At 38.1% G+C, this 27,274-nt stretch overlaps 3 protein-coding genes across 4 annotated transcripts; 2 read left to right on the forward strand and 1 right to left on the reverse strand.

Annotated features, from left to right (window-relative positions):
* The first annotated feature begins 1,040 nt into the window (after window positions 1-1,040).
* Window positions 1,041-5,296, forward strand: LOC126381896 (COP9 signalosome complex subunit 6). The gene is made up of 6 exons (XM_050031459.1): window positions 1,041-1,409; window positions 1,825-1,956; window positions 2,296-2,447; window positions 2,799-2,964; window positions 3,258-3,451; window positions 4,003-5,296. The coding sequence occupies exons 1-6, from the start codon at window positions 1,169-1,171 to the stop codon at window positions 4,141-4,143; spliced, it is 1,026 nt and encodes a 341-aa protein (XP_049887416.1). The 5' UTR covers window positions 1,041-1,168; the 3' UTR covers window positions 4,144-5,296.
* A 179-nt stretch (window positions 5,297-5,475) lies between these two features.
* LOC126381892 (uncharacterized) lies at window positions 5,476-23,200 on the reverse strand. Of its 2 annotated transcripts, XM_050031453.1 has the most exons (17): window positions 22,321-23,200; window positions 18,113-18,244; window positions 17,263-17,459; window positions 15,479-15,620; window positions 15,296-15,389; window positions 14,602-14,781; window positions 13,678-13,842; window positions 12,886-13,051; window positions 12,536-12,682; window positions 11,933-12,151; window positions 11,303-11,537; window positions 10,650-10,790; window positions 10,149-10,268; window positions 9,362-9,563; window positions 8,650-8,889; window positions 7,609-7,797; window positions 5,476-7,306 (listed from the first exon to the last, which is right to left on the reverse strand). In XM_050031453.1, exons 2-17 carry the CDS (start codon window positions 18,241-18,243, stop codon window positions 7,136-7,138), a joined length of 2,739 nt encoding a protein of 912 aa, XP_049887410.1. In that variant the 5' UTR covers window position 18,244; window positions 22,321-23,200; the 3' UTR covers window positions 5,476-7,135. The 2 variants fall into 2 exon arrangements, with proteins under 2 accessions (XP_049887410.1, XP_049887412.1); XM_050031455.1 differs by lacking the exon at window positions 8,650-8,889 and having other exon boundaries at window positions 22,321-23,199.
* LOC126381904 (GTP:AMP phosphotransferase AK3, mitochondrial) lies at window positions 18,511-20,574 on the forward strand. The gene has a single exon (XM_050031469.1). The coding sequence runs from the start codon at window positions 18,957-18,959 to the stop codon at window positions 19,611-19,613; it is 657 nt and encodes a 218-aa protein (XP_049887426.1). The 5' UTR covers window positions 18,511-18,956; the 3' UTR covers window positions 19,614-20,574.
* Window positions 23,201-27,274: the final 4,074 nt, after the last annotated feature.

Here is a 27,274-nt window from a genome sequence, read left to right on the forward strand (position 1 = left end):
GTTAATATGTGCCATTCTTGCAGCTAAAGTTATAACGACCAGAGCCGACACTATACACTTCTAAAGAAAGTGAACAAGAGGAAATATTTTTTTTTATCACCAAAAGTCGGAATTGTTCAGTGCTTCGTAGTCATTGTATTCTAACTATATTGAATAAAAATCTTATAAAGAAGTATTTGCTTTTATTCTTTAATCGCATTGAGATAATCCCCGAAATATACTAGAAGGTCGTCTACTTCTTGTATCGAGAGCCGATTCGATTTCCGGTCAAGTCAATGAAAAACGTGTATTTAATTTTTATAAAAGGGTAGGTATGTGATTTATAGCAACCAAAGGGTGGCCGCAATGTCGTATTAAAATGATACTATAGTATATGTGGACTAGATGGACCGTCCTCGACCTCCTCGGCCATAACACCTTGCGAAATGACATAGATTCAAAAATGATAAATTGACCTTTAACAAGTTTGTCCATGATAATTACGTTGAATAAGTGGTTCTGAATCTGTCACCGCAACGTACGGTTCTTCTTAGGTATCTTTCTATCAGGGTACAAATAGGTATCGTTTTAACTAATTTACTTGTGGTTCTACCCACCCAGGTATGGATACTAGGTCGTTATTTCTGTATTTAATTAATCATTCAATTTGTAATGCATATTTTTTTAGATCTTGGACTAACATGAAATATTTAGCCAATAATAATGTCGATAAAGACATGGAACGGCACTAGTGGTTCTGATACAAAAACATATACTATAGGTACGTTTCTATAACAAACCCGCTACACGAGTACAAAAGACGTTACGACGATAGTATATTTATCTCTTTTTAACTTATGACGGCTCACATGAGTGCGAAAGACAAAACCTATGTTTTTCTTTCGTCTTAAATATGCTCCGTCTATTCTATACAAGGTCTTTGTTCAACCCCATTACATCTTTCAATCTCGCGCCAAAACGACCTTATGCTCTTTGGTTGTCAATGGGCCTAAGTCTCAGCAACCAGGCCAAAAATCCTAAAAAAATGTGTCATGTCATATGTGACATTTCCAGTTTCCAGAGTTTGGATTGGATACGATTTTCGTTTTAAATTTTTCATTCTTGTTGTGTGGTGTCTTCGACAGTGAAAATACATAATTATCGTTTTAATTAAAAAACCACATGCAAAATGTCCAGTGCCGATAGGATTGATTTTGAAATGGAGGTGGAAGTGGAAAGCGCGTCATCAGGGCCAGCAGTGGATCCTCCGAACCCAACATCGCCGGCGCCACCTGCGCCTGGCGGCAAGAATGTGGTGGTGACCACAGCTACCACCGGCTCCGTGACTGTCTCCTTGCACCCACTTGTCATCATGAACGTGTCTGAACACTGGACGCGCTTAAGAGCTCAAGAAGGATCCCCTCAGACTGGTAAATAACTTTTCTTTATTATGACACTCTATTTCAAGAGACTATTTCAAGGGTCCAAGTTAATGCGAAACTATTACAGTATAGTCCTGGTTGGATGGGACCTCCCATCCAACCAGGACTCCTGAAGCATTATTAAATCAACCTTACCCTAACTTAAGATCCCTTGAAATCGTCTACTAGCGCCTTAACCTATATGTTCATAAATAACTAAAAATGCTTGTAGAATATATAAATCTATGTGAGATGTGTTAATTTTCCTAAAAAGTGTTTTGTGATACTCTAATTCTTTAACAATAATGGACAAGAAGAGTGCCAATAAAAATAAACACAGTAATCATGAAAGCAAAGATATAATATTTTAATTATCTTATAAAGTATTTTAAATGGTTATGAAATGTTTTATTTACAATTACAGTGGTTGGTGCTTTGATCGGCAAGCAGAAGGGCCGCAATATTGAAGTAATGAACTCATTTGAACTAGTCTTTAGTGTCATTGATGGAGACATTATTATAGATAGGGATTATTACAATATGAAGGAGGAACAATGTAAGTAGTTATTTGATTATTGTATATTTTTTCTTTGAAACCATTGAAGAGATACCCTCTTATTGCCAAATATTTTCTTCATATTCTTTGCCTAAATAGGACATTAAAAATTTATTTGAACAGTTAGTTGTAATTTCATGTGCAATTTTTGTATAAATTAGCCATGGTCATACTGTGCCTTGTGACCTTATTTGGTGGTTTTGATATTCTTTTTTTTAGCTTGACTCATAAATATTTAGCAATGGCAAATAGTATATTTTCAATGGTTGGTTGACTCTCACCTTACTTTGATGCTATTTAAAACAATACCCACATTCAAAGCATGAATTCTGTTTTTAGTTAAACAAGTGTTCTCGGACATGGATTTCCTAGGATGGTACACCACAGGGGAGGCCCCCACAGAACGAGATATAGCAGTACACCGACAAATTTGTGACATCAACGAGTGTCCCGTCATGCTGATGCTCAACCCTGCCGGCAGAAATGGAGATGTGAGTTTGAATGTAAAATCTAAAACCATTATGTGACAACTTAATGACTATGATATGATAATGCCTATAGTTATAAAATAAAAATAAAACCTATATAATAAAAACCTTTGCTATTCAATGAAATTAAGTATATCCTAAAAGTATTCCTATAACCTGCTTCTCATCTCTGTTGGTCAGTGTTAGAGAGTTCATAGAATGAACAAGAGTACCTCCAGAGGTTTCAAAGTTGTATTAGTCTTATTAATTGGTTGAGCCATGTTAGTGAAGTGAGTAGTCTAGTCTAGTCCATCGGGTCTAGGTATCATACTAAAATGTGTAAGGTGTTTTTATCCCAATCTTTCACGATTTCAGCAACTCCCAGTGGTCCTGTACGAGTCTGTGATAGACGTAGTAAATGGTCGGGCGACAATGCTACTAGCTCCACTTACATATACTTTGGCTGCTGAAGAAGCAGAGAGGATTGGAGTAGACCATGTTGCAAGGGTGTCTTCTGGAGAAGCAGCACTCAATAGCTTGGGTATGTATTCTTGTATAAACTATCCTTTCTTTGTACTTGAGAATCAACCTAGGTTGTGAGTTTAGAATACTTTGTCCTATTATTTTCATCTAGATAGACGCACATAGATGTACGATATTAGTGTAGATACACTACTAACAACATTTCAAATGAATACTGAAAGAGGTGTGAAATCGAAATAAATGGCTTTAAATATATAGCTATCACTCAGATGAAAAAGCGATGCAGCTCTGGTTGTACTACTTTCCCTGGTTTTAAACCTCTAAATTGTATCATTTAACTATGGTCAACAGTTGCTGAGCACCTAACAGCTCAGCGCTCCGCCATCAAGATGTTGGTGTCTCGCGTGCGCGCGGTGCTAGCGACGGTGCGAGCGATCCGCGACGGCACACTACCGCCCCGCCCCGCCTTGCTGCGCGAGGCGCGCGCACTCTCCAACAGACTGCCGCTACTTACCTCGCAGCAGTTCCGGACACACTTCTATAACGTGAGATACTTACATGAATGCCTAATTCTAAAAGAGTCATTACACATTTCAATTAAAAAAAAAAAAATATTTCATACAACTTGGTCCATAGAACAACTTTGTAATATTATGGTTCCTATTCAAATGGACATAAACTAACCTAACCTAATCTAATTTTAGTTTGACATTTCTTAAATTATTGCCGTCCTTCACTTACTATACGTGCAAGAAAGAGATGTAGCTAGTTCTAGTCCTGTCAAATTAAGTTAAAATTAAATTAGTGGTTGCCTGAATCAACACCATTATGTGCCCTTTTAGTAGAAAGTGCCTCCTATTTATACACTATAAATCATCTGGAAAAGATGTATGAGACATGATGATGATGATGAAGCCCTTTAAGTAATCAAGTATTCAAATATTCGATATTACAAGGCGTTCGATCGTAACTTCCCAATTGAAATGTCTGAGAAATTACATGTATACTAGATAAATATACCAAAGCCGGGATAATCACAGATGGTTACTTTATTAAAAAAAAAATATTCTAATGCTATGTTACTGTTGGTCCACAGCAATGCAACGACGTAGCACTGATGACGTACCTAGGCACAATTACAAAGGGCTGCAACGCTATCAACCAGTTGGTCAACAGATTCAACGTGCTCTACGACAGACAAGGCATGGGCCGCAGGATGCGCGGCCTCTTCTTTTAGGGTGGAAACTAATATAAACATGGACTAAGAGAGTATAGGGTGAGTGGAAAATGAAGTGTTGTAACATAGTAACGCTATTTAATGTGGACTTAGAATGAGGGTTTTCATCATATCTCCTTTTGAGGCTGAGGTATGTCGACTCTGATCGACTAGACGACGATTGCCTGAACTTACCTTTATTGAGTCACGAGTCTGACTTGCCTTAACTTTAAATTCAACATGGAGCAACTGGTTTGTAAGTGTATGTTGTTACGGAAGCTCTCGTTTGAAAAACCATGACGTCACAGTCTCTGTTAAGTGGGCAGCAGCGAAGTCAATGAAAGGTCTTGTCCAGCTTATAAGTGTTCTAATAAAAAAGGCTGTATTGCACCAGCTAGCGTAGAATACTTGTTTGTAGTACTCGTGCCGCCTGGTTGGTTGAAGGCGGCGATTGCCTATTGTTTCGTTCTATAAAGTCCAGATCTTAATTGCAATTTGAACGCGTTATAAATGTACCGATTTTGTAGTTTGTCAAAATTGTCTGATAGTGCAATACTTATGGCGATTAGACACTTTTACGGCAACATTTTCTTTTAGACATAGCCGTATTTATTTGTGCACTGTAATCATTGTGACAAATGCATTTAATATCCGTGGGTGTTGGTCTTATGTTATATGAAATATTAACGCCAGTTTATTTCCTTTTTGTACTTTAAAAATCTTACATTTCGGAATAAATAGCAAAACACTACGAAATAGCCAACTATCGACAGTGATATCGATTCCATTGATAACGTTCGGTAGTATGGCACTACTTTATTTTTACTATTAGTTTTTACTATTTTCAAGGTACGGTTAGTTAGGGAACCCTCTATGAAACTGTAAAGATCAACACTCAGAACAATTTTTCCATTAATTCTATCTCTGAAACGAACAGGCCGCTTTTTATCTCAGAAACTGGAGAAGTAATTTAATTTTTCATTATTTCTCCTTATTGAAAACAACTCCATATTACCTCTATCCCTAAAATAAGAAGGTCATAAGTGCATTTTGTTACTCCAGAATTATATTTTGGTGAAGATTTTTTCGATAGCATACCCAATTACGTTAATGGGACTGAATTTGTAAATGTTTAGTTTTAGGTACTTTAATAATAAATAATGTAATGAAGTAACTTCTTCTTTTATTGGCATTAACGTCCCGATGCCGACGTTAATGTATGGCATTACAGGCATTTGGCTCGAAATATTTGGCAATGGTACAAGTGCTGGCAAAATGTCGGTACATTAATATCATGCAATAAATATAAATTTTCAGTAGGCAATGTCACAAATAAACTTAAAAAATGGAAATTGCAAGTAAAACGCAATAGTTTTGACGCAATAATTTAATTTCGCATCTCATGGTTGAGTACTTTATCGTTTTAATTACACAAATTAACAAATGTTTGGACACGTCGAGATTCATGCTATGGAAGACAACAGCGCGGTCGGATTCTGACCCGCTTTCGATGATACGAGTACAATGCCACCGACGAACCGAAACTGTCGAAGTTATGTAATCTAAAATTATATTTATAAACGGTTGTACATTTGTTTGCTAATAAACTGTACCACAGCGCATAACACGGAAATGTTTGCGAGCTTCCGCCCTAAAGACATCTTAGTTCTACGACCGAATTTAAGTTATCTAGCATAGATTCTAAAATATACTTCTGCGGTATTGAGCCGTGCTTAGCAAACTTTGCGTGCATACTTACTTCGGACGCAGACGACCATATAAATAAATTGAAAATTAAAGTCTGCATTGTGGTACAGTATCTTTGCAAGAGGCAAGTGACCAAAAGAAAACCGTGGAACACACTAGCCAATATTTACAAATACGTCAGCCCTTCAAGCTTCGAAACTACTACGGATTGAGAGTAAAAATTTTCGAATAGAAATGTATGGTAGCTGATAAATAATTAAAAAGTATTTTTTATATATGTACGTGCTTAATAAATACAGTCTTAACATTAGCACTGACCTAAAGCAGGCTACACATCCCTAAAAATACCTATTTGTTGCTGTCATAATTTTAATACTTAGTCTCTTTTAACTTGTAATTGGTGTAAACTAGCAATTCGGGTCAGATTTTCTGGGACATGTAGAGTTAGGCAGTTTTTACACTTTTATGCAATTTTTTTATTTTAAACTCATGTAAAAATGTTCGATATATTTTTTTATAAACCTGTTTTATATTTAAGTTTTATATCTATATTTTAATGACTTTCGATTACTTATGTGGTTAAACTTGTACTTTTAATTAGATTGTATAAAAAATACTAAAGTTAACTTTAATCGAAGATTGAATTCTAATATTGCTTTCCTGTATGTTATGAATATTTTTATATAACAGCGACCAACGTACATAACGATTAAGTACCTATATAAAGCAAGTATATCTATTGTAGTAGGTATAAATAGGACATGGTTGACTAATTATCAATCACTATTTTGATATGAATGATTGATTATGTAAATGCACAAAAATGGTAAGTGATTGAAAAAGTTTTTTTTTCATGACAAAAGTCTAGTATATCCAGATGTTTTATATGATGTATTTCCCATTAATTTAGCTTTAAAATATTTGCCGCAAAGTTACTTTGGACAAACTACCTTTTTAATTAATGTGTGGTATAGTAATTTATTTTTTTATTGATACCTAGTAAATATGCTGAGGGAGTATTGTTCTAAATTGTATATGTTTGTTATCGAAGTTATTCCACAATCGGCACATATGTGCATGAATGTTGATAGGTACATGAAGTGTTTCATTACAACTCCCTTTCAACTTTTTATACCTACTGTTAGTTTATACATTATAAACTACAAACTAACAGTAGGTATATTAAGAGGCGGACCTATTGCTATTAAATACCTCTGTTCAACATCGCTCAAAAGATACCTAATGTGCCGTTGTTTTAAAAAGTTTTACAACTGTTTACGGGTTATAATTATCGAAAATATATGTGCTACATGTCGTCAGGGATCTTCTCGATGCCGATGAGTTCGTCGAAGAGCGAGTGGTTGTCTGGTATGACGTGGGGCTCGTGCAGCAATTGGCGTGCAAACTTGAGCACTGCTCGCGTCAGTTGGCCCACTGTCCACTTGCGGTCCACTATCACACGAACTAGTGTGTCCAACTGTGGACAGAGATACCATGTTTTTGTTAGCAGCAGTTAAAGTAGTTTTTGAAGTATTTGGTGGCTTATAGCTTGTGTAACTGCTGGGCGAAGGGCTTCCTGTTCCCTTTGCGTCTTTACAGCTTAAGAGTTTTGTTAGGTTTTTGTCTCGCCCTGTCTCTTTCTAAGACTATCAAATCAACTTATCATTCTAGTATCCTCTTCTCTTGTTCATGACAGCTCTCTTGTGGGCTAACTTTTTCTAGCACTAACCTCCTTGTCGTGGATACATAACACATAAGGTATAATTTTTGAATACTAACCTTATAAAGCTTCTCGTTTCCAAACGTGTAGTAGATGAGGGCGGGGACGTCAGCTACGCTCGCAGCTAGCCACTGCAGCAGCAGTTTGAGTTGCGGATGCCCCCGCAGCCGACGCCCGCAGCCCCAGTTGCCGCTCGCCACCGGCCGGCACGACCCGCCAGACACTATCTTGTGGGCTAACTGATTAAGCTGTGAAAGGCCGTAGATTTTTAAACAAGTCTTGTATTGTAGACCTTTACGTTATGCCTTTCGAAAATCAATGTGTTTGCTTGTTGGTTACGTTTACAGAGAAAAAACTGGTGGTAACACTATTAAGAAATAAAGTCGCTACTCGCAATCGGAAGGCTATTATAATATATAAATAATCTTGTTTGGTTGTTTCTATACTCTTTTTTTTAAATCTTCGTCGCTGTTGGTCTTGATCACCGAGACAAGTCCGTCTGATTAGTTACTAATTGACTATAAATAATTTAACTTGTCTTCTTGTCTCGTGTGACTTGCGAGGTGGATGACCAACCTCATCACTCCCAGTGTCAGGGTTATTGTTGACTTTGGTTGTTTCCCAATACATTGGTTGGTCATTTTACTCGGTGTGTTGTCTCCAGTTTTTCGATTAAGCTTCTTGTTTTGTACAAGGTAGGCAATGTTAGTTGCATGTGTTTTGTGAGAGTGTAGTTGTATTTATTACACTTTGATCTCGATTTTATCCTGAAGTGAATAAGTAGAAGACAATAAAATTTTAGTAATTTAGCCACTGTTTTTGAGTATTTATTATTCAAGTGTGCACAATGTAATTACAGAGCAGGTCACACAGTATTGTTCTATGTACGCGCGAATTGTGTCAATTTAGCTGGGTGATTTTTGTTGGTACAAAACACAGTGCGTTATTCTCAGACATACCATGCACACAGATATATGTTTCGACAGAAAGCAAAGATGGTAATAAAATACTTGTATAGATGTAGCTAATTATGTTAGTAGTTCATAGTGGTAACTTTGCCATGATATTGAAAATTAGCGACAGACAAGAGCACGTCTGACCTTAGGTGTCTTTAGTTTGATAGTGACGGGATCACATACGACAGATTCTTCAATAGTCTCTACTATCATGTTAATCATCCAGTTTAGTTTCTTCTTCCTAACTTGAGGGTTCGATACTTGCGTGGAGCCGGTCTCAGTGCTAAGAGACCGCGAGCATGAATCTGTATCTGTCTCCTCCACGCTTCGCGGACGCGTGCTCTCAATAATCTCCTCCGGAATAGACTGTCTTACTTTACGTTTCTGTCAAAACATATAAGATTGTAATACCAGTTCCTGACAGTTCGTGACGAAACGGCGAAAGCTCTCACGTGACAACAACAAATTAAGTTTCTCAAATGGCATCTTCTGCTTTGAGATCAGTGTGATTTTGTTAGTGTGTCGATTATTTATTATAATGTGTATCCAAAATTTGGTGTTCATTGTGTACATGTGCGTTGATTAGTTGAGTGTTTCATCGGGTGCTTATATCAACTAAGTACCTATCTATAGGTACACGTCCACTAACATATTTACATGAGTTTATATTCAAAACTATGCTTTAAAAACTTAGGTGACAGCGACAAACTTACACAGAATGTGCATATAATGATGTCCATTTCATATATTTTACTGATTCGTAGGAGTAAAGCGAAGCTATCGTTGCAGTATACACAACTTTTATTTTCTAATAAAACGGAGAAACCTATAAGTGTAACAGTGATTTAGTACTTACCAATTGTGCTGCAAGTCTATGTCTTTGCCTAGCAAGTTCTAGCGACAAGGATCGAGCTGCGAGAGCCAGCCGCCGCGGGCCCGTGCGGTCCCTGGAGTCCCGGCCATACAGCTCGGCTGCCTCTGCCGCCCCCGCCGCCCCCGCGTGTGTGCCCATTGCCATTGACTCGCTCAACGTCCGCTTTAGGAGGGAACCCGCAAATCTAGAAGAAAATAAAAAAATCTCATCATCGCAAGTTCAAAGAGATCTTTGAAAGTCGAGGAAGTCCGGCTCGAAGTTATACGTCTGCATTTCCGTTAATGTAATTATTCCACGCCTTTCGAAGATGACGAAGACAACAATTTAGGATTTTGTCTTTGTGTGATTGACATTGACTGGGCAAAATACTGTGGAGGCTGATATCCACACACGGAAATGGCAGTGGATTGGTCATGTTCTTAGAAGATTTATGGAACACCCGCCTCGACCAGCTCTGACCTGGTGAGCGCGTGGAAAACGCAAAAGGGGGCGGCCCAAAGACCGACCTGGCGACGCTCGTTTGACCGAGAGTCGTTTGACTACAGAAGCTGCAAAAATCGCTAGGAGTGGAAATCTGTTATTCAAACCCTATATTCCAACAGGGGATAAAAGGATCAGAAGAAGAAGAAGTCTTGGTGTAAATAGAAAGTGAATTGTGTGAGGTATTGAAAAAATGAGGGTGAAACAGGAGTAATAGACATTCCCCGAACCGACATGGGTCACCGTTGTAGACATCTTGGATATTTACTCATTTTCATCGTCTCATTACCTTATCACAGCCAAGTCTCGAGGGTCCAGCTCTCGAGGTTTGTGTTCTCCTGACTCCGTGTCCACTATCGGGTCGCTGAGCCATTGGTTAAATTGTTCATATACTTCTTCTAATTCTGATCTGTAACAATTAATTTAGACCGTATTGATTGTGTGAGCTTGTAGCCTAGCATTACTTAGCAATTGAAGAGAATCAGCATCGATTTGAAGCTTGAGTCTGTGTTGTAGTTTTTATCCACATAAGAATTCTAATTAGCTTGTTGAATATTTATGCCCCTCTAACATCATGTATATTCTGTCGGTTTATGTAGGCTTTATACTTATACAGGGTGTTAGTGATATCGTAACGAATACTGAGGGGGATGATTCATACCATGATTCTTAGTTGATATCAAGTGGAATTTTCCGTCTGGAATCACAATCTTATTTATTTTTATCGAGATGCTATTGGTTCTTTAAGCTTCTTATTTGAATAAAACATCGTACCTACTGTGGAACTTACGTATATTCGGTGCTGAAGCTATACTTAGAACTATTCCCTGTCTCTCTCCTGCACAGCGGCCGGTGCCTCGGCGAGGGATTACCGTTGCTTACAGTTTCCTTGTCTGTAAGCACGAAACCCACGGAACCACCGCGTTTTACCCTGAAATTGAAAAAGGGTTTCATATCAAGCTTGATTGATCAAAAATTTACACGACTTTTTGCTGTGTATTCCTTTCAAATCCTTTCGTAAACTTGTTGCAGATTTAGATTAACAAAGTGTCTTGAAAGACGCTATAAATATAGGAATTGACAAGCTATGATTTCAGTTTTTAATTCAGAAGATAATGGAAAGAGTATATTTCTCTTTTCTCTTCATGCTCATAGTATTAGAGATTATTTGTAGACTAAAGAAATCACGGAATGATACCCCAGAGATGGCAAAAGGCAAAGAGGGAGAGCAGTTAAACGGTGGAAGATGATCTACTACAAGGATTGAGAAGGTCAACACGCGTCAGGGCTGGTTGGCTTAATAAGGAGGAGGCCCGAAAAGTCCTAGGATTGCCCGACTTAATATAAATGTAGAATAAATTACTTAATAAAATTAAATTATGTAAAACGGTAGTGTTGGTGAAGAAATGTTTTTTTTTTTAATTTAAAATTGAAGATTCTCACCTAATATCATTATCGTTGACTTCAGCACCGGATATGCTGATGCCGACAGCGTAGCTGGAGCTGTCAGTAGACCAGTCGTCAGTGGAGCTGGTGGTACAAGAGTTCTCCGCCTCTCTCCGCAAGGCGTCCCGTAGTCTGTCCGCGAAACTGATCCTCCTCTCCTCGGTTGACAAATCTTTGGAATACTGGAATGAATTCGGACGAGCGCTCTCGCCTCGGCCTTCGTCTTCGCTGCCTAGATTAATGATAAAGTCAGTTTAAGTATTTGGCCATTTGTGACGTCGGATATTGACCACCAGCCTCATGATAAACCACACGAGATTTTTTTTTCTCGTTATCTCGTGCTGCTGTTTACCTTTTTTATTAGGTCACTGTTCAAAGTAATTTACATCTGGATGCTGGTGATACAGTTCGGATGTTCATGTTGTATCTGTTTACACTCACTGCGCTGTCAGTGTTATTTAAAATGCATCATACGGCCCATAGATCTGTCTCAGGTCGAGAACTATCAAGTTCAAATCTATCATTTATCATCGGATAAATAGGCTATTTTACTTATAGGTACGGTTGTAAATTGTGTCCTATTTATTTAGATTCTCCTAATTAACTTAAATAAACGGTCGAACTTACCATAATCAAAACTATCGTTGGCACTATGATATTCGTCGTCACTGGAATTGCAGCTGGAGTACAGACTGTCCTCTTGCGTCTCCAAATTGGGGTGGGCAGGACTCCTCGTGACGGGGAGACATTCTCCAGAAGACCCCAGCACAATGAATCTTCCTCGACGATTGTTGAGGGTGGCGCCGTCGGGTGATAGCCAGCATTTTCGCTTGGATAACTCTATACCTGAAACAACGTATTGTCTTAAAACAGGTCTTAAGAATAACCTGAAAAGCTGAAGAGTTAAAAAAAATAAGTTGCTCAAACAAGTTCACAGTGGCTTCACTTCAAGTTAAGAATGCATGAACTATGCAGTATTTTGGTAACATAGAAGATCCGACATTACAAATTGTTTTTGTTCTTGGCTATTTCTCGCTAGATTTTTAGCCACGTGGAATGGCTTTCATTTATGAGTCGAATAACAAAAATCCGTTCTTAGTACTTGTCAGTTACTTGTACTGTATATCCGAGGAAAAGTAGCTGCAAGGATCCTCGGCACAGTGCCGATTCCAAATCCTTTCAAACCCTGATCTTCCTGATCGGATTTGGGCTGGTCAGTTTTACACTCACTAGGGTCATTTAAGTTGAGGGTGGCGGCGCAGTACGTCTGTGGTGAGGGACTCCTGCTGTCGTAACTGTTGATGGTGCTGCATGAGGACTGCTGCTTGATCATCACCGTCGCTTCCACCTCCGGGGGCGTGTGGCTGAACGATTCGCCTGCAATTTTTGGGTTGAAGGATTACATTTTGGAGACTCTCTTAATATAATATTTCATATTGCATATATTTGGACATCACAGTAAGTAGATTATTTTTATTTCACGTATTGAATAACGCTCCTTTTAGATAGACGCTCCGAGGCAATTAACGATCTATTGCGATTTCTTTCAATACGCAATCACAAAGTTGCCCTATACGAACCTATGGGTGACAATCTCCGCTCATGTCTCGGGTTGTCTCGACTCTTCATCGGCGTCTGCTGGAAGGCCAGCAAGCACTTGTTGAGCTCACGCAGTACGTTGTCCTCCTCCCACTGCCCGAGTGGCAGCGCACTGTAGTCTTCAGCGTCCATTAGACATACTGTCACCTAGGACGTGAAATCCATTCTAATATTATAAATGGGAAAGTTTGTTTGTCCGTCTTTCGTGGCGAATCGAATCGATGAGTTGACAAGTTTTTTTAAGTGGAGATAGTTGAAGGGATGGAGAGTGACATCAGCTACTTTTTGTCTCTTTCTAACCACCCACTTCCCTAAAATGGGGGGTGGAAGTTTGTATAAGAGCACTCCGCAATTTTCAAAGGTTGAAAGCTAAAAATTGGTATGTGGACTATTTGTGACTAACAAAAAATGTCGTGAATCGTTTTATCCCGAATTTAACGCGTGCGAAGCCGCGGGATAAAACTAGTATTCAATAAAAATGAGACTACGCAACCTTCGGAGCCTATATTCAATCGTAACCGTTGCGGTTACTACTGTACACGATACTCACTATTCTTGTTTGTCTTCTAACAAGTAGAAATAAAAGAAGTATTATAGGATCAATAGATTTTTCAGTTTTTTTACAGTTTCTGCGACTGACCGAATTAAGAATGATTCGCGAAATCAATGCAGTTGGTTGATTGTTGCAATAGTTTTAATGGCATTTTTTAATGATCTTGACTCGTGGTCATCACACATGATGATTCTCTTATAGCGTTTTTAATTTTACATACCGTTTTAGGTTCTTCGAGGAGTTCTATCTTCGTCTTCTGCTTCTTGTCGCATATCCGGCTGAACGTCCGCACACCTTCCACCTTGAGCACCTCGTTGTCTTCCAGACTCTCGACCGACAGCATCGCCGGCAATAGTTCCGGCATCATGAACATTGATAGAGATTCCTAAAATACAAATACATTTTATTGCACTGATAGAAACAATTGCAGAGGTCGTTAGCTCCGCAGCGTTATCTCATTTTCACTTTCCACAGGGTCCGCTTTATTACAGGGTCTGCTTGTTGCCAACTTTTTGAACACGTAGGTTCTGCCGATGTTTTTGGTCACTTAGAGTGTTACTATCTATACGGCCACCTAGAACGTCGCTAATTATTGGACATTCTGGATGTTGCTAAGTATAAGTATTTGCTTCTGACTGTGCAATAATACATTGTTACTGGCTGTTTATGTGGCTGTAATTCAGAATTACGTTAACGTTACGTATTTTTACATGGTCTGGACATAGTCATAGTCGTCGATATAGTTGTAGACGTAGTTATGAGTTAGTTTTAAAATAACAGTTTTATATTTTAATTTTTTTTTTCGGTAAAGCACGAAATCGCCATAATAGATGACGAACTTTTAAACGCTTCTCTGTAAGAGCTTTTAGAGCGCCAAAATCGTGGGATTTCGGCACATGTGCCGGTCTTCCCGCATTTTATTGTTTTGAGAGTTTATAATCGATAATTAATTACTTGTATAGAATAAAATATTTTTTTATTTAATTAGGAATATTTAGTTACTTGTGTTCTTCGCCACTACATTTAGTCAACACTTTCAGGGACACAGACTGATTATTGAGCTTTCTTTCATAATAGTACGACATTTGGAATCAGGACATCGCCTGTAGGCGGTCTGTCCTTGCATTGTGCGTGTTAAAAGTACCTGTGATTCTCCATCAATAAGCGTGTCACCGCCGACCCTGCTAGACGCAAAGCACACTCTAATGGCATCATCATTCTCACAGCGCTCTGGCCGACCCTCATGTCGCACTAGCAACTTGCACAGCGGCAGGGTACACTCCAACCAGTCTTCGATAGTCAACCATTGCTTTGCTGTCATCACCTGCACATCAGAAATTTTATCTACAATGTCTATTTATTCGTAAACACAACATAGCATGGCAGAGGTGTATAGTAATACAATAAACTTATCGAAACGTATTGTAAACTCATGGCATTTTTCAGACGTTCTGTTGCAATGGCTAAGTCAGTAAAGTGCGTTTTGGTACTACATACCGTAGGTGTAACCTTAAAAAGACCAATCATCAATACCGCAAAGAACGCTTTGGAAAACATGTTTTACTTGTGTTATATTGAGTCTCGTAGATAAGTAGACCCTTTTAATTTATTTCGTATCTTTACAGAAACACTTTATAGAGAGTATTTATAGGATGTTTCCCGAGCTACCCGGAGTTTGAAATTCCATTTTCCTTTTACTATAATACTTATAGGTATCTATAAATTGTTTCCTGTTTTGTAGATATTTCTCTGTGGAAACTTTATTAATTTTTGTGAGTAAAAACTTAATTACTTAAGCTAAAGAGTTTCGGGAAATTTTAATAAAGCAAAATATTTACCTGTCTGCTTAATTTAATTGATCCTTCATTGTTATTCTTATCTAACCACTCGAAGTAATGTAGCAAACTTTTTAATTTATTCCTTTGTGATTTTCTGTAACAAAATTTCTTAAGTTGTCGTCACTTTATAGATATTTGCTAAGAGGCTTACTTATTACTTATTTTATGTTTCTCAAGTATTACCTATGTAAATTCTTAAAAAAATGCGTAAAATTGAAGTCTTGTAAAGTAGGGTGCGTCTTGAGCGTCCGTTTGGGGAAGGTGGAGAAGAATGCGTGAGCTACCAAGGCGGACACGAAGTTGTAGTCCAGCTCAGTGACGTCACCTGAAACACAAGCATGCCTTATGTATAGCGCCAGTCGCACTTTGGATGGATTCTGGCTTGTGTACTCGTCTAGTCTATGACAACCAAATAACACCCAGTGTGTGCGCCCCATAGTACCTACTACTTGGATGGTTGGGATTATTTCTGCGTGTTCGTTTAGAAGCTCGCAGCCTTCGATTGAGCAGATTCGAGTAGTTGCTTTTATCGATTGAAAACAATCACCAAAGTAAAGCAACTTTTGGCAAGCCCCATCTGTGCGAATGATCATTTTTAAGAATTTTATAAGAGCAACATCATGAACTTAGGTATACAATGGCCCCGATTCCTGCAGACACCGCCTAATTTTATTTTAAGTTATATCCGTCATTTTCATATCCGTCGAAAAGGAAAGGGACGGATGATTCACAGCTCTTAATTTTAGGAAGAATGAGTAAATGAATGAATAACCCGGGCGAATCAAACGGTACGTCGCTGGTATGCAATACGTTTGACGTGCTGTCTACTTAACTGTGTCGGGTTATTGACATGGTAAAATTTTTAGACGGTTGGTTTAGATTTGTGCTTAAAATTGACGTGTGTTCCATAAATTTTATGCTTGTCGATTACCCGTCCCTTTCCTTTTCGGCGGATAAGAAAATGACAGATATAACTTAAAATAAAATTAGATGGTAGTTACAGGAATTAGCACCATCATGAACGTATTTTAATTCTAACCCATTAATTATAGTACGCAAGCAAGGTTATTTTAGGAACATTATCCTATTAATTAAGTAACTAGAGATCTTAATTATGACATTATTATTATGTTGAAGATACAAGCAGGGTACTGCTACCCACGGACTTTTGATGATGTTAACGTTTCTACGCTAAAACATGCCTAGGTTCTTACTTACTTACTACCTAGGTACTCGTGTCTTGGGTATCTACGGTAATTTCTTTAATTGCTGTTAGACAGGTACCTACTGTAGGTTTAATGCTTAGTAAATAAATAAGAGAGGCTACATGGGCTTATCGGCCTGTTGATTTATGTTATGATTTTGGTGTCCTACGTTATATGATGTTAAGGTATCTATTGAGCGCCACAATTTCTATGTATGTACATGACAGCGTGACCGATTAAGTGTCGCATCAGGACAGTTCTACCCACAATATTTTTTATTTGTAGTTTATTTGAACCAAAAATTAAACATTTTTTATAAATAACATTCTCTCGCCAAACTGACACCAGTTTGTTGGAGAGCACGCTCTAGCAATGTTTGATTATACTATGAATATGTAAATACCGTATCTATTTTATCTTTTGGTTACAACATATGAATCACACCTTAGTTACATTATTTTAATCCAAGTAGTATTTATTTTTTGAACCGATATGATTTGTGCCTGTGTCGTAGCAAGACGCCTCAAACGTTCACACAGCTGGGAACCAAACTGCTGTTCTCAATACGAATGGTGTTTCGCTTTTGGTCGTTTAACATCTACGATTTTCTGCGCTTAAAGATACTTATTCGATGTTGAGGTTTAAAAGTTGTTTATTTCACTGTTTACTACAAGTATCAATAGACCATTCGAAGCTCAGTCTACCCCGATAGTGAATACGGAGGTAAATTGTTTCTACTTGGGAAAACGTAAAGTTAAGTACTTTGTTGCTGCAAGCTGAACATCAGTCCTTTAGGCGGGCGCCATCTTTTGAGGTGCAGCGCGCGGTTGACCATGATGCGGATGGTGTTATCCAGGAAGTTCCTCCTCTCTTCTTCATCCATCTCCTCCTCGAGGAACTGCTCCAACCCCTTCATGAGATCCGGGTCTTTGATGTCGTCGTCTGGGTCTATCCCTATGCTGTAAGATTATAAAAAAATCAATCGTTTCTTTTATATTTCAGATTCTAAACGCGATTGTCTACCAAATATTTTTTACTGAAACATCGAAAAGCGAATGTTAGATAAGTGACCACTAAAGCCATATTTTTTTGTAACAGGCTCTGTTGTGCATCGCAAGCACTTCGTCTACGTACCTACGCCAGTGCGTCTATATGAATATTGATGACACATGGGTGATATACGTCAAAATAATTCTTTGGCTAGGTTAGGTGACTATGTGACTGCGTAATCTGAAGCATGTGTGATTTTATGTCCCCACCGGGATTCGAAACCGGAACCGCCGCATCGTGAGTTAAACGCTCAACCACTGGACAATTGCGGCGGTTTACGTCGTTGAAATCACTTTGTGATTCCTAATTTGGCTGGAATATTGCAGGTTGATCACCCGAATTGTCCGATAGTAAGATTATCCGTGGGTACTTTGGAGAGCACGTTAAGCTGTCGATCTCGAGTATGTAGTCGTTACATGAGCCATATCAGAGGCTTTCGTGCCTTTGGCGGCTCTATAACAACACACCAGGGCTGATGAGGTCGATCATTGATCTTACAACCCATACTAGAGAAGAAATCCCGCCAGTGATAACAGTATTTTTATAATACTTAGATACGTACTTGCACATGTCGTGTATTTTCAACATGCTGGCGGTGAGTTTAGACGCGGATGACGCCAGCAGCAGGTGTTTGAGGTGACGCTGCACTGACGTCCACCAGGGGAGGTCGCAAGGCAACATTACCAGCGCCATTCTGTTATAATTAATGAATATCAAATATTAAACGTTCTAAAAGTATAGAAGACTTTAAAAAATATCATGTTCAACGGATGCGTCTTTCGGAAATGCGTTAAAATAATTACACAACTTTGTTACTTTATAGTTCAATAGAGCTTAGTTTTGGTCCAACTGTTTGAACTTTCCCACATTACAGATATGAACAAAAAAAGCCAGGAAATCTTATAATAGCTTGTGCTGTGTCGCTGTATGTGACTGGGCAGTACAAATAGATAGCTCTTAGCGAGCTCCATAAACGTTCTCGCGCGGAAATGACATTTTGTTTTGACATTTGCATCTGACATTTCCTCTTCATCTGTGAAATGTTACGATTTCAAAATGATTCAATTTCGTGTTTTATACAAGTTATTAATTCCTGAGTGATGTGTAAATCAATACTATTAATAACCACAAGGTTTACGTTAAAATAGCATAAGAGTAACGGTTTATATAATATAATATTCGGTAACAAAATATATTTTATCGCTATTGCGATATTAATAATTATCGTTTCGAGTGACTTTTATCACAATCAAAGTGGAATTTATATGGCTATTCTTTTTATCAATAAGTGTAGATGCAAGGTCAGTTTATTTGTCGAATATTAAATGAACAAACGCAGGTTTATAGGTTAGTTTGTTAACTTATCAGTGCCAAAGTACACAAACGTATCAAAGTCCACATCTACCATGACTGTGACCAAACTGCTTAAAGCTCTCATATTGGGAGCACCAGCATCAGGAAAAGGAACAATATCGTCTCGAATTGTAAAGAAGTACTCAGTTGAGCATATATCCAGTGGAGATAAACTCAGAGATCATATAGAGAAGCAAACAGAACTTGGAAAAGAGGTAAAAAAATATTTGACGGAAGGAAAACTTGTTCCTGATGATGTTATGATTAAATTTATGATAACAGAACTGAAGAAAGTTGAAAATAAGCCTTGGTTATTAGATGGATTCCCTAGAACAGTTGGACAAGCAAACGCATTGTGGAAGGTACAGCCTGTGGATGTTGTTTTAAATCTTGTGGTGCCATTTGAGGTTATTATTGATAGAGTAAAAAGCCGTTGGGTGCATCTGCCTTCAGGAAGAGTGTATAATATTGGATTTAATACACCTAAGATTGAGGGCAAAGATGATGAAACTGGTGATGATCTAATTCAACGGCCAGACGATAAGCCTGAAGCAGTAAAGAAAAGGCTTGAGATATATGAAAGTGTCACTCGTCCTGTCATAGAGTTTTATAAGCAGAAAGGGATTCTAAAGGAATTTGAAGGACGTACCTCTGATGAAATATGGCCTAAGGTAATTGCATATTTAGACCCTATTTTTGCAAAGAAATGATAGTTTTTGATTACTTGTTTGTTATTCTTAGTGTAAGAATTGGGTAGTTTCCTAGGTCAAAGATTAAAAATTATGAAATTCTGATTACTAAATAAAAACAGATCTAGAGGTGACAAAAATATTTTCTTTTTTCTATTTAACTTATTAATGAATAAAGAAAAATGTAATAATAAGTTCGGCATTATGTCACATTTTTCTATGATGTCACAGGTTGCTTTTTCATATAAATTTTATAGTAATTTTGTGTCTTGGTGTTTAGTAAAAAGTAACTGATTTGACTAGTTGGAAACTACCCTATTGGTGCTAGTGTCATTTTACAATTAAGATTAAAATATAGTCTCTTGACAATTATCCAGTTAGTAAGTAGCAGCTAGCTAAGACAGGAATGCAATTGCTCCTGTATTTAAGATTGTACCTACAATTGTAGAGAGTATAACCGGATATCATACCTATTAATATTAGTAGTATGCCATAAAAACTGCACAATTATTTGATAAACTTAACAAATATCACACCAAAGAAGTTACCTGATATCTACTGATAAATATTGTACATAATTTATTATCTTAAATATTTTACACATGTTATTGAAAATCAGATTTAGTCCAGTGTACTAGACAGTCTTCCATATTTCGTGATTTTAATGCACAAACTGTATACAATATATATATATATATTATATAATAAGCTATAATATTAGTGCCTTATAGGCTCATCATAATGTTACTTATATGGTATGTACTAGTCTCTAATCAAGTTTCTAGCCATGTGAAATTGTAATTCTTGCTCAGGCATTTTACAATGCCATGTAGACCTAGAAGATAATTATAACTATTATTTTATCAATTTTATCCAATTATTAATATTTGTACTTTCGTTTTGTTTATGTAATCATTTCTTTAGAGTTTTGTTATGATGTTATTGAGATAATGGTGAATAAATAGTGTTGCTGTTAATTAAACGTTTTTTTTCTTGCCTTCAACATTTTTCTAAATATTTTGTATGAGTACATGACAAAATATTGATAATATCAAATCTTACCATACACACACACCTACAGAGAAAATACTCGCAATTAGGGTAGGCAGAGCTTTCAGTCAATAGACAACAACTTGCTACTCATAGCACTTATATAGTGATAGGTCAGAATTAGTCACAAACCCATCAGCCCATCTACATTACCTACCTGATCCTCTTTAGAACTGAGAATTTACTCTAAATCTTATCTATCCCTTACGAGTGTGGCGTAAATAACTAACAATTAATATAATTTATATATTTCCGGCGTCGTAAAGCTATTTACCTGTCAATATTACAAGCTCAACAATGCGGGTAGGGTAGGTGCCAAAAGATGACCATTTTAGTAATTGTCACACTGCACACGACAGTAATGGTGATTTATGATAGCTGTCCGTCATTCGTGATTTATAGAGCTTTTTATATCCTTTTAGTCATTATATTGTATTTTATTTATCTACGTCGCAGTATTCGATTAATTTGTTAATACTCTCATTCGCAATCCCTACTGAGGTCGGCAGAACCACAATTCGTCAGTAGATAATGAGTAGATATTTTGTATTGGCGTCGTAAGTACCTAGGTACCTACGGTTTATAATGGACGTCTATTATACGGCTACAGCTTACCAACCCCTCGTCTATTATAGGTCCATAAGATTAGACATGACGTTATTTCGTAGTCGGTATTTCTCCGAATTTTCTCTTCTGTGGAAACGAACAGCGCGCATGTGGTTTGGTATTTTGGAAAATCCCGATTTTACTGAATTTGATATTTTAGCATTAGAAAATTACTAATTTAAATAAACTGAAACATAAATGAAATGTCCTGTTTATAAACATGCTAGTTTCACGTAAATGAGGACATCAACTATGAAAGACGAGCGCTGTCTATTAAGGAAGTTGAGTCAGAAGTAAATTCGTGTCAGTCGGGTTACAAGAATCTTAAGTTAGGATTTACACCGCCTTTGAATTGAGTTCTGAATTTAAAATATTCAATTGCTATTTTAGGGAATAGGTATCTCTTTGGACACTAAGTATCTTCAAAGTCCAGTTTTTTCCACGGAGCTTTATCCTTATCCTTGCATGACTACGATCGCAATTGAAAGTAAAAATCGGATGAGGAATATTTATATATTTTCGAGTCGATTTCGTTTCGAGGCACTTCATACGTTTCATATATCGTAAAGATTGACCTAATCATATAAAAACAACGCAGCGATACAACATTAAATACCTATGTAGGAGTTTAAGTGACACTGCCAAATATCTTATATCTAAATAATAATAATATTTTTTAGGTAGCTATGTAATATTTGCAGTAGGTAGGTTATCTGTATTGACCTTACTGTCACATGTCCTTTTCATTACGAATATTTTGCTCAAGAAACATGATCAGAAAGAATACCATGTTATTCCAGAATGTACCACTAACAAATCTTTTGTTTTGTTCAACCATAAAGCAATTTAATGTCATATGTATCGGTCTGTAAACCCACACACACCTACGCAGTAAACATTTTCAAACTTGGGCTTAGTTTACAGTTTACCTACTCCACTTTGTTATTTGCGAATTTTACGATTACTGACCCATAGGAGGCTCGCGACGTTACCTCTAGTAATGTTAACAATCCGTACTTATAAAGTTTACTACAAGTTATAAAAAAGAGGAACAAAAAATAGCTGTACTCACCTGAAAAGTGCACTGTATTTCTGGGAACACAATATTAAACGATCACTTTCAACACATATAGTCACAGCCGCTTCGCGACTATCGGCTTCTTTTTACGCACTTTTCTCATTGTCTACAAAGAATATGTCCAATAATCTTTTTCATGTAGAAATATTGCTTTCGTATAGACAGAAATAGTGTAGTGAGTGAAAACGCGGAGCGGCCGCGGGCGAGACGGGAGCGCGCGAACCCCAGTTATTTTTAGCAGCTTTCGTGCATCGCCGCTGAAATTAGATTGTAAATAAAGAGTTTGGGTTAACAGGAGTCGTAGGCCTCATTAACTCCTGAGATCTGTCTTCATGATCAGTGCAACGCCGCAACTGGTGGCCTGCGCTCCCAACCCTTCGTTTGATGACGTCCATGTGGAACACGGAAACTAAATCAACTGAAAAACGAGGCGATTCATGGCCACTCCAACTGGGTTATAGTTCCTATTTATAACCCGGATACAGGGTTACACATCAATCTGGGACATTTTCGAAGTTGCACTAACTTTGAAAACTTCACCAATAACCTACGGAATTAATTGAGTATTTATGATGATATTAACGTGATTTTGAAAACCGGGATGTTATTGTTATGGTTTTTACACATTGCAGACATTTGCGATAATCAACGGTGCTACTATACTTATTACTGGCACTGTCAACACACTTCAGTGCACTCGAACCTTACAGCAAAGTTTACGCGTCCCGACTTGATGGCTTTCCAGCAATTCGTAGATGGAAACTGATTCTATTTTTACAGGTTGTATTGGAGTGTTGCATGGAGTTTTGAGGTTATCTGATCGTGAGTAGAGCCGGTGATAGCGAGCCATGCGGCCTGGTGTGCGGGCCAGGCTGGACTGACGCCGTGGAGCCGACTTTCACTGGGGGGGTGAGTACCCTCGGGCGGCCGTGGCGCCCGCCACCCCAGCAGTGACGTCATTGGCCGCGTCACGACCTACGACGCCGTACGGAAAGCTCGATACCCCGCTCCTGATGTGCTGGCTCGTGAAATGTCGCCGGGTGCTCCCGACGCGTTACGTAAAGTGAAATATGAAAGTACGCTTCGACTGCGTCAGCAAGGGACGTCATTTTCATACGGTTAAGGTCGTAACAGTCGTAAATTAAAGGGCTTTAGTATCAAACATTAGAGTAGGGAAAAGGGAGTAAAAGGGAGGTATTTTCAGGAAACTTAAAAAAAACCTATTTCAAAATAATTTATATGAATTACAACCGCCTCACATCAAAGTCTATTTACTCAATAGGCTATCATTTAAGACGAATTATAATCATTTTGTTATTCAACTTTGGAAAATATAAGCGATTAAAATATTTTCCAATTGTAAAAAATAGGACAAAACTACTAGGAATCTACCGCAGGCTGCGTCAAAAATGTAATTTTAAAGAGTCAAAGAAATTTACACAAGCTTCGTCAAAGAACAAAACTTATCAGACCTACCTGAGCTTTTAAATAAAGAAGAAGTAAATTTGACTCGATTTGAGTATGTCGCAAAACAAAATACCTACTACTGTCATTCTCGGTGTGGCCATGCGTTGTACGGCCAAGTGGTTAATGCCATTTGCGGCAAATCTACAGAAAATGTGGCGGTGATGCCGGCGCGATTCACAATAACGGATAGGAGTACATAGCGGGGCAGGCAGGCCACGTAAGCGGCTCTAGTAATTTGATTGTAGTTTTGTAAATATAGGTGTGACTTCCATTACTTACAGGTCACTGCCCACTCAACAAACATCTGTTTAATATAGGGATAACGGACAGCCCACTTTGTAGAGGCTGTCTGGATGCAGAAGAAACTGCCTCCCATGTAGTCCTGGAATGCACGGGAGTGTCAGCACAACGGGTAAAAACCCTCAAAGGAATGAGAGTCGCTCCGCAAACCCTGTGAAAACCCCAGGAAGCTTCTGAGCTTCTGAAAGGAGTCAGGTTGGCTTACGTAGTCAACAATTACACGCATAATGGGCCATCTTAGAGTCTAAATGCGGAAAACAGAGCCCACTAACATAACATAACATAACATCCATTGCTACTTATTCTCATTGCCTCTTCCCCTACAATGTAGTTGACTGTTCGATAGCTTTGATTCAAGGGATGATCGTGTTGTGATATTTATCTACATGAAGACCATGGAAAGAGAGCATAGTAACAAACATAGGTACACAAAACACACCCCCACACAGTCATTTCACATACCCTCCCTGTTGGTATAATGTTTATAAGCTTTTGTTTTTTTCCCCTATTATATTGAGCCACAGTTCCAACCAGTTTCAATTAACTACTTATGTATTTTTTTTTCTATGTAACACGTGGATAGCTATAATTGGCCTCTGAATGTGTATTACTAACAACCATATAATGTAAATAATTAGACTAAGGCTGTTGCTTTCCCAAATAAAAAAAATAAATATATATATATATATATATATAATTAAGGACCTAGATAAAACATGTGACACTCGACATCTCGACGACTCTTTATACGACAGATGCCGAGTATTTTAAGGAAATTAAGTTCTAGACAAAAGTTTAGGAAATAATATTTTCTTACACCCCTGATTTGTAACACAGTGGCACAAAAGAAAACATTGACTCAACACTCAAACTCGACTCTTCAAATACCACGAACATGTTTGATGTTAGTTTAACCACTGAATGTGTCCAGGCTACAGTTGCTAGCTATGCTGAAGATTGTGTTCTGTCAAACCCCGGCTCTGCTCACCCAGATAGAGATTATGGCCTTAAATTCAAATTCAAAAATATCTTTATTCAGTAGGTAACATAGTTACACTGTAACATAGTTTAAGTACGTGTAAAAATTGTTTATTACTTATTTTAACACGTTCACGGTGTACTATGAACCACATATGAGGCATTAAATTTGAAACTATCGTACGTGCATGTCCTATATGTGGGGCACATTTTTTCTTGCCATAGTGTGTCTATGCACATAAACTCCAATGTGTTTATCGAAAAATACCAATGCACGTGAGGGGTTGATATCTTAATTTTCTGTTATACAGTGAACGTGTTAATTACAGCATGAGTTGTGAGTAAATCTCGCAGAAATCAATATTATTTATTGGCCGACTATATGCCAATGGGGTAGTCAGAGTGCAAGACAAACTAAATACCTTCACCTCATCCAGCTTTCTATTCTTCTATCGTGTGGGTTGTGAGGTGAATTACCGACCTCATCAACCCTGGTGTCAGGGTTATTATTGAGTCGCCAAAGGCCCCTGACATGGCTCATACGGAACCGGGACCAACGGCTTAACGTGCCTTCCGAAGCACGGAGCTTTCTATTAGACCAACATAATAGGTGGTGAGCCGAAACGCCGTCTATAATGGTCGAGCCAACTCTGTTAGACAAAATATTCTATACTTTTTTGCGTTGATAGGTCAATGACGCAGCCAGAGATATTGGCTACCGCTGCTCTGAGATTTACTCTATTACTTATAATTTTAGCGGCATTCATTTGTTTAATAGAAATATTGGTTCAAAATTCAGAACAAAAAGAAACTAGTAGAATAATCTGATGTTTAGTACCTCTACATGTATGCGGGGTAGGTGATATCTATTCTGCCAACCATTGCCCAATGGCTCAAATTAGCTTCAAAACGTTGTTTCGATTCTGCTCCGCACCACCCAAGTACCCTGGTAGTTGCGGCTTCCGAATACATTCCACTTAGGGACGGTACTGAAAAGTACCGGCGTTCGAAGGTAATATACGATCCCGACGACCAGATTACTAGCCATAGAGGCAGCCTATCAGCTCGTGACACCAATCACTTCAGGACCCCGATACCGACCCCGCCGCCGTGGTCGACGATTTCCCTCAATCAGCGCTTATCGCTATCGACCCACTAGGGTCGATTAATTCTTTCAAATATTTTTCCTCTCAGACGACGCCCTGAGCCGAGGTTCGACGGGCACCCTCAAGCCTGTTGTCTTAAACGTTGTACCGGGTGAGAGCCTTCAGCGCTCCCTATTTGTCCGGCCAAGTAGTTAATGCCATCTGCGGCAAATCTACCATAAGTCTCGTTGTAAAAAAGGTGATATCTATGTCGTAGAAGTCGACGAGTGCTAACGTGAAGTAAGTAGGTACATTTAACATTTCTCAAAAATTTACCTAGATTTCAAGAAAGAAATAGGTACCTAATTTAAATAGCTTCATGTTTAAACCTAGAATAAAAATAATTCCATTAAATAACAGGCCGTAAATAAGTTGACATTACTTTGAAGGTGTCAAAGTTAAACCCAAAATAACACGGAGCTTTCATGTGTTTAAGTTCAGTAACAAACATTCGTTGTACTAACACATGCTTACACCGATGTCTGCTTTCTGCGCATGCGTAGTGGTTGTTGTTGCGTCTTTGTCTAGCGGTGGTAGCAGTGACGTCACGCGTCGTTCTGGAGGCTTCGGTGAGCTCTGTTGGTGTTCTGTTCTCCTGGTACCCGCGACGCCCGTGGAAAATTGTTGCCGCCCTACGGAGCGCCTTTGGGCGGGCTGGGGCGGAGCGGTCAGCCGGTGCACCTCGCAGCGGAATGCAAACTTGTTTTATAACTTAAGCAGATGGACAGATTTTACTGTAACTCCGCCCAAAAAGGAAGTCTTCCGTAAATGTGGATTTATATATTTTGAAAAGGAATTACATATGTATAGAAATTAGGATTTAACAAGATCAAACAGTAAATAGATCGATCAAATACGGTCAAATCACATAACTACTTTACTTTTTTATTATACATTTACTAAAGTAAATTTTCTTTTTATAAAAATCTAACTAGAATTTTTGGAATGTTTAGTTGTACGTAGAGTAATAATAAACTTACTATTACTTACTTACATACTTATATGCGAGTCTTTGTCGACAGATGCATAATTGCTCCGAAAATATTAACCGAGAATTG

The sequence above is a fragment of the Pectinophora gossypiella genome, chromosome 3 (assembly GCF_024362695.1).
Source record: "Pectinophora gossypiella chromosome 3, ilPecGoss1.1, whole genome shotgun sequence".
Lineage (NCBI taxonomy): Eukaryota > Metazoa > Arthropoda > Insecta > Lepidoptera > Gelechiidae > Pectinophora > Pectinophora gossypiella.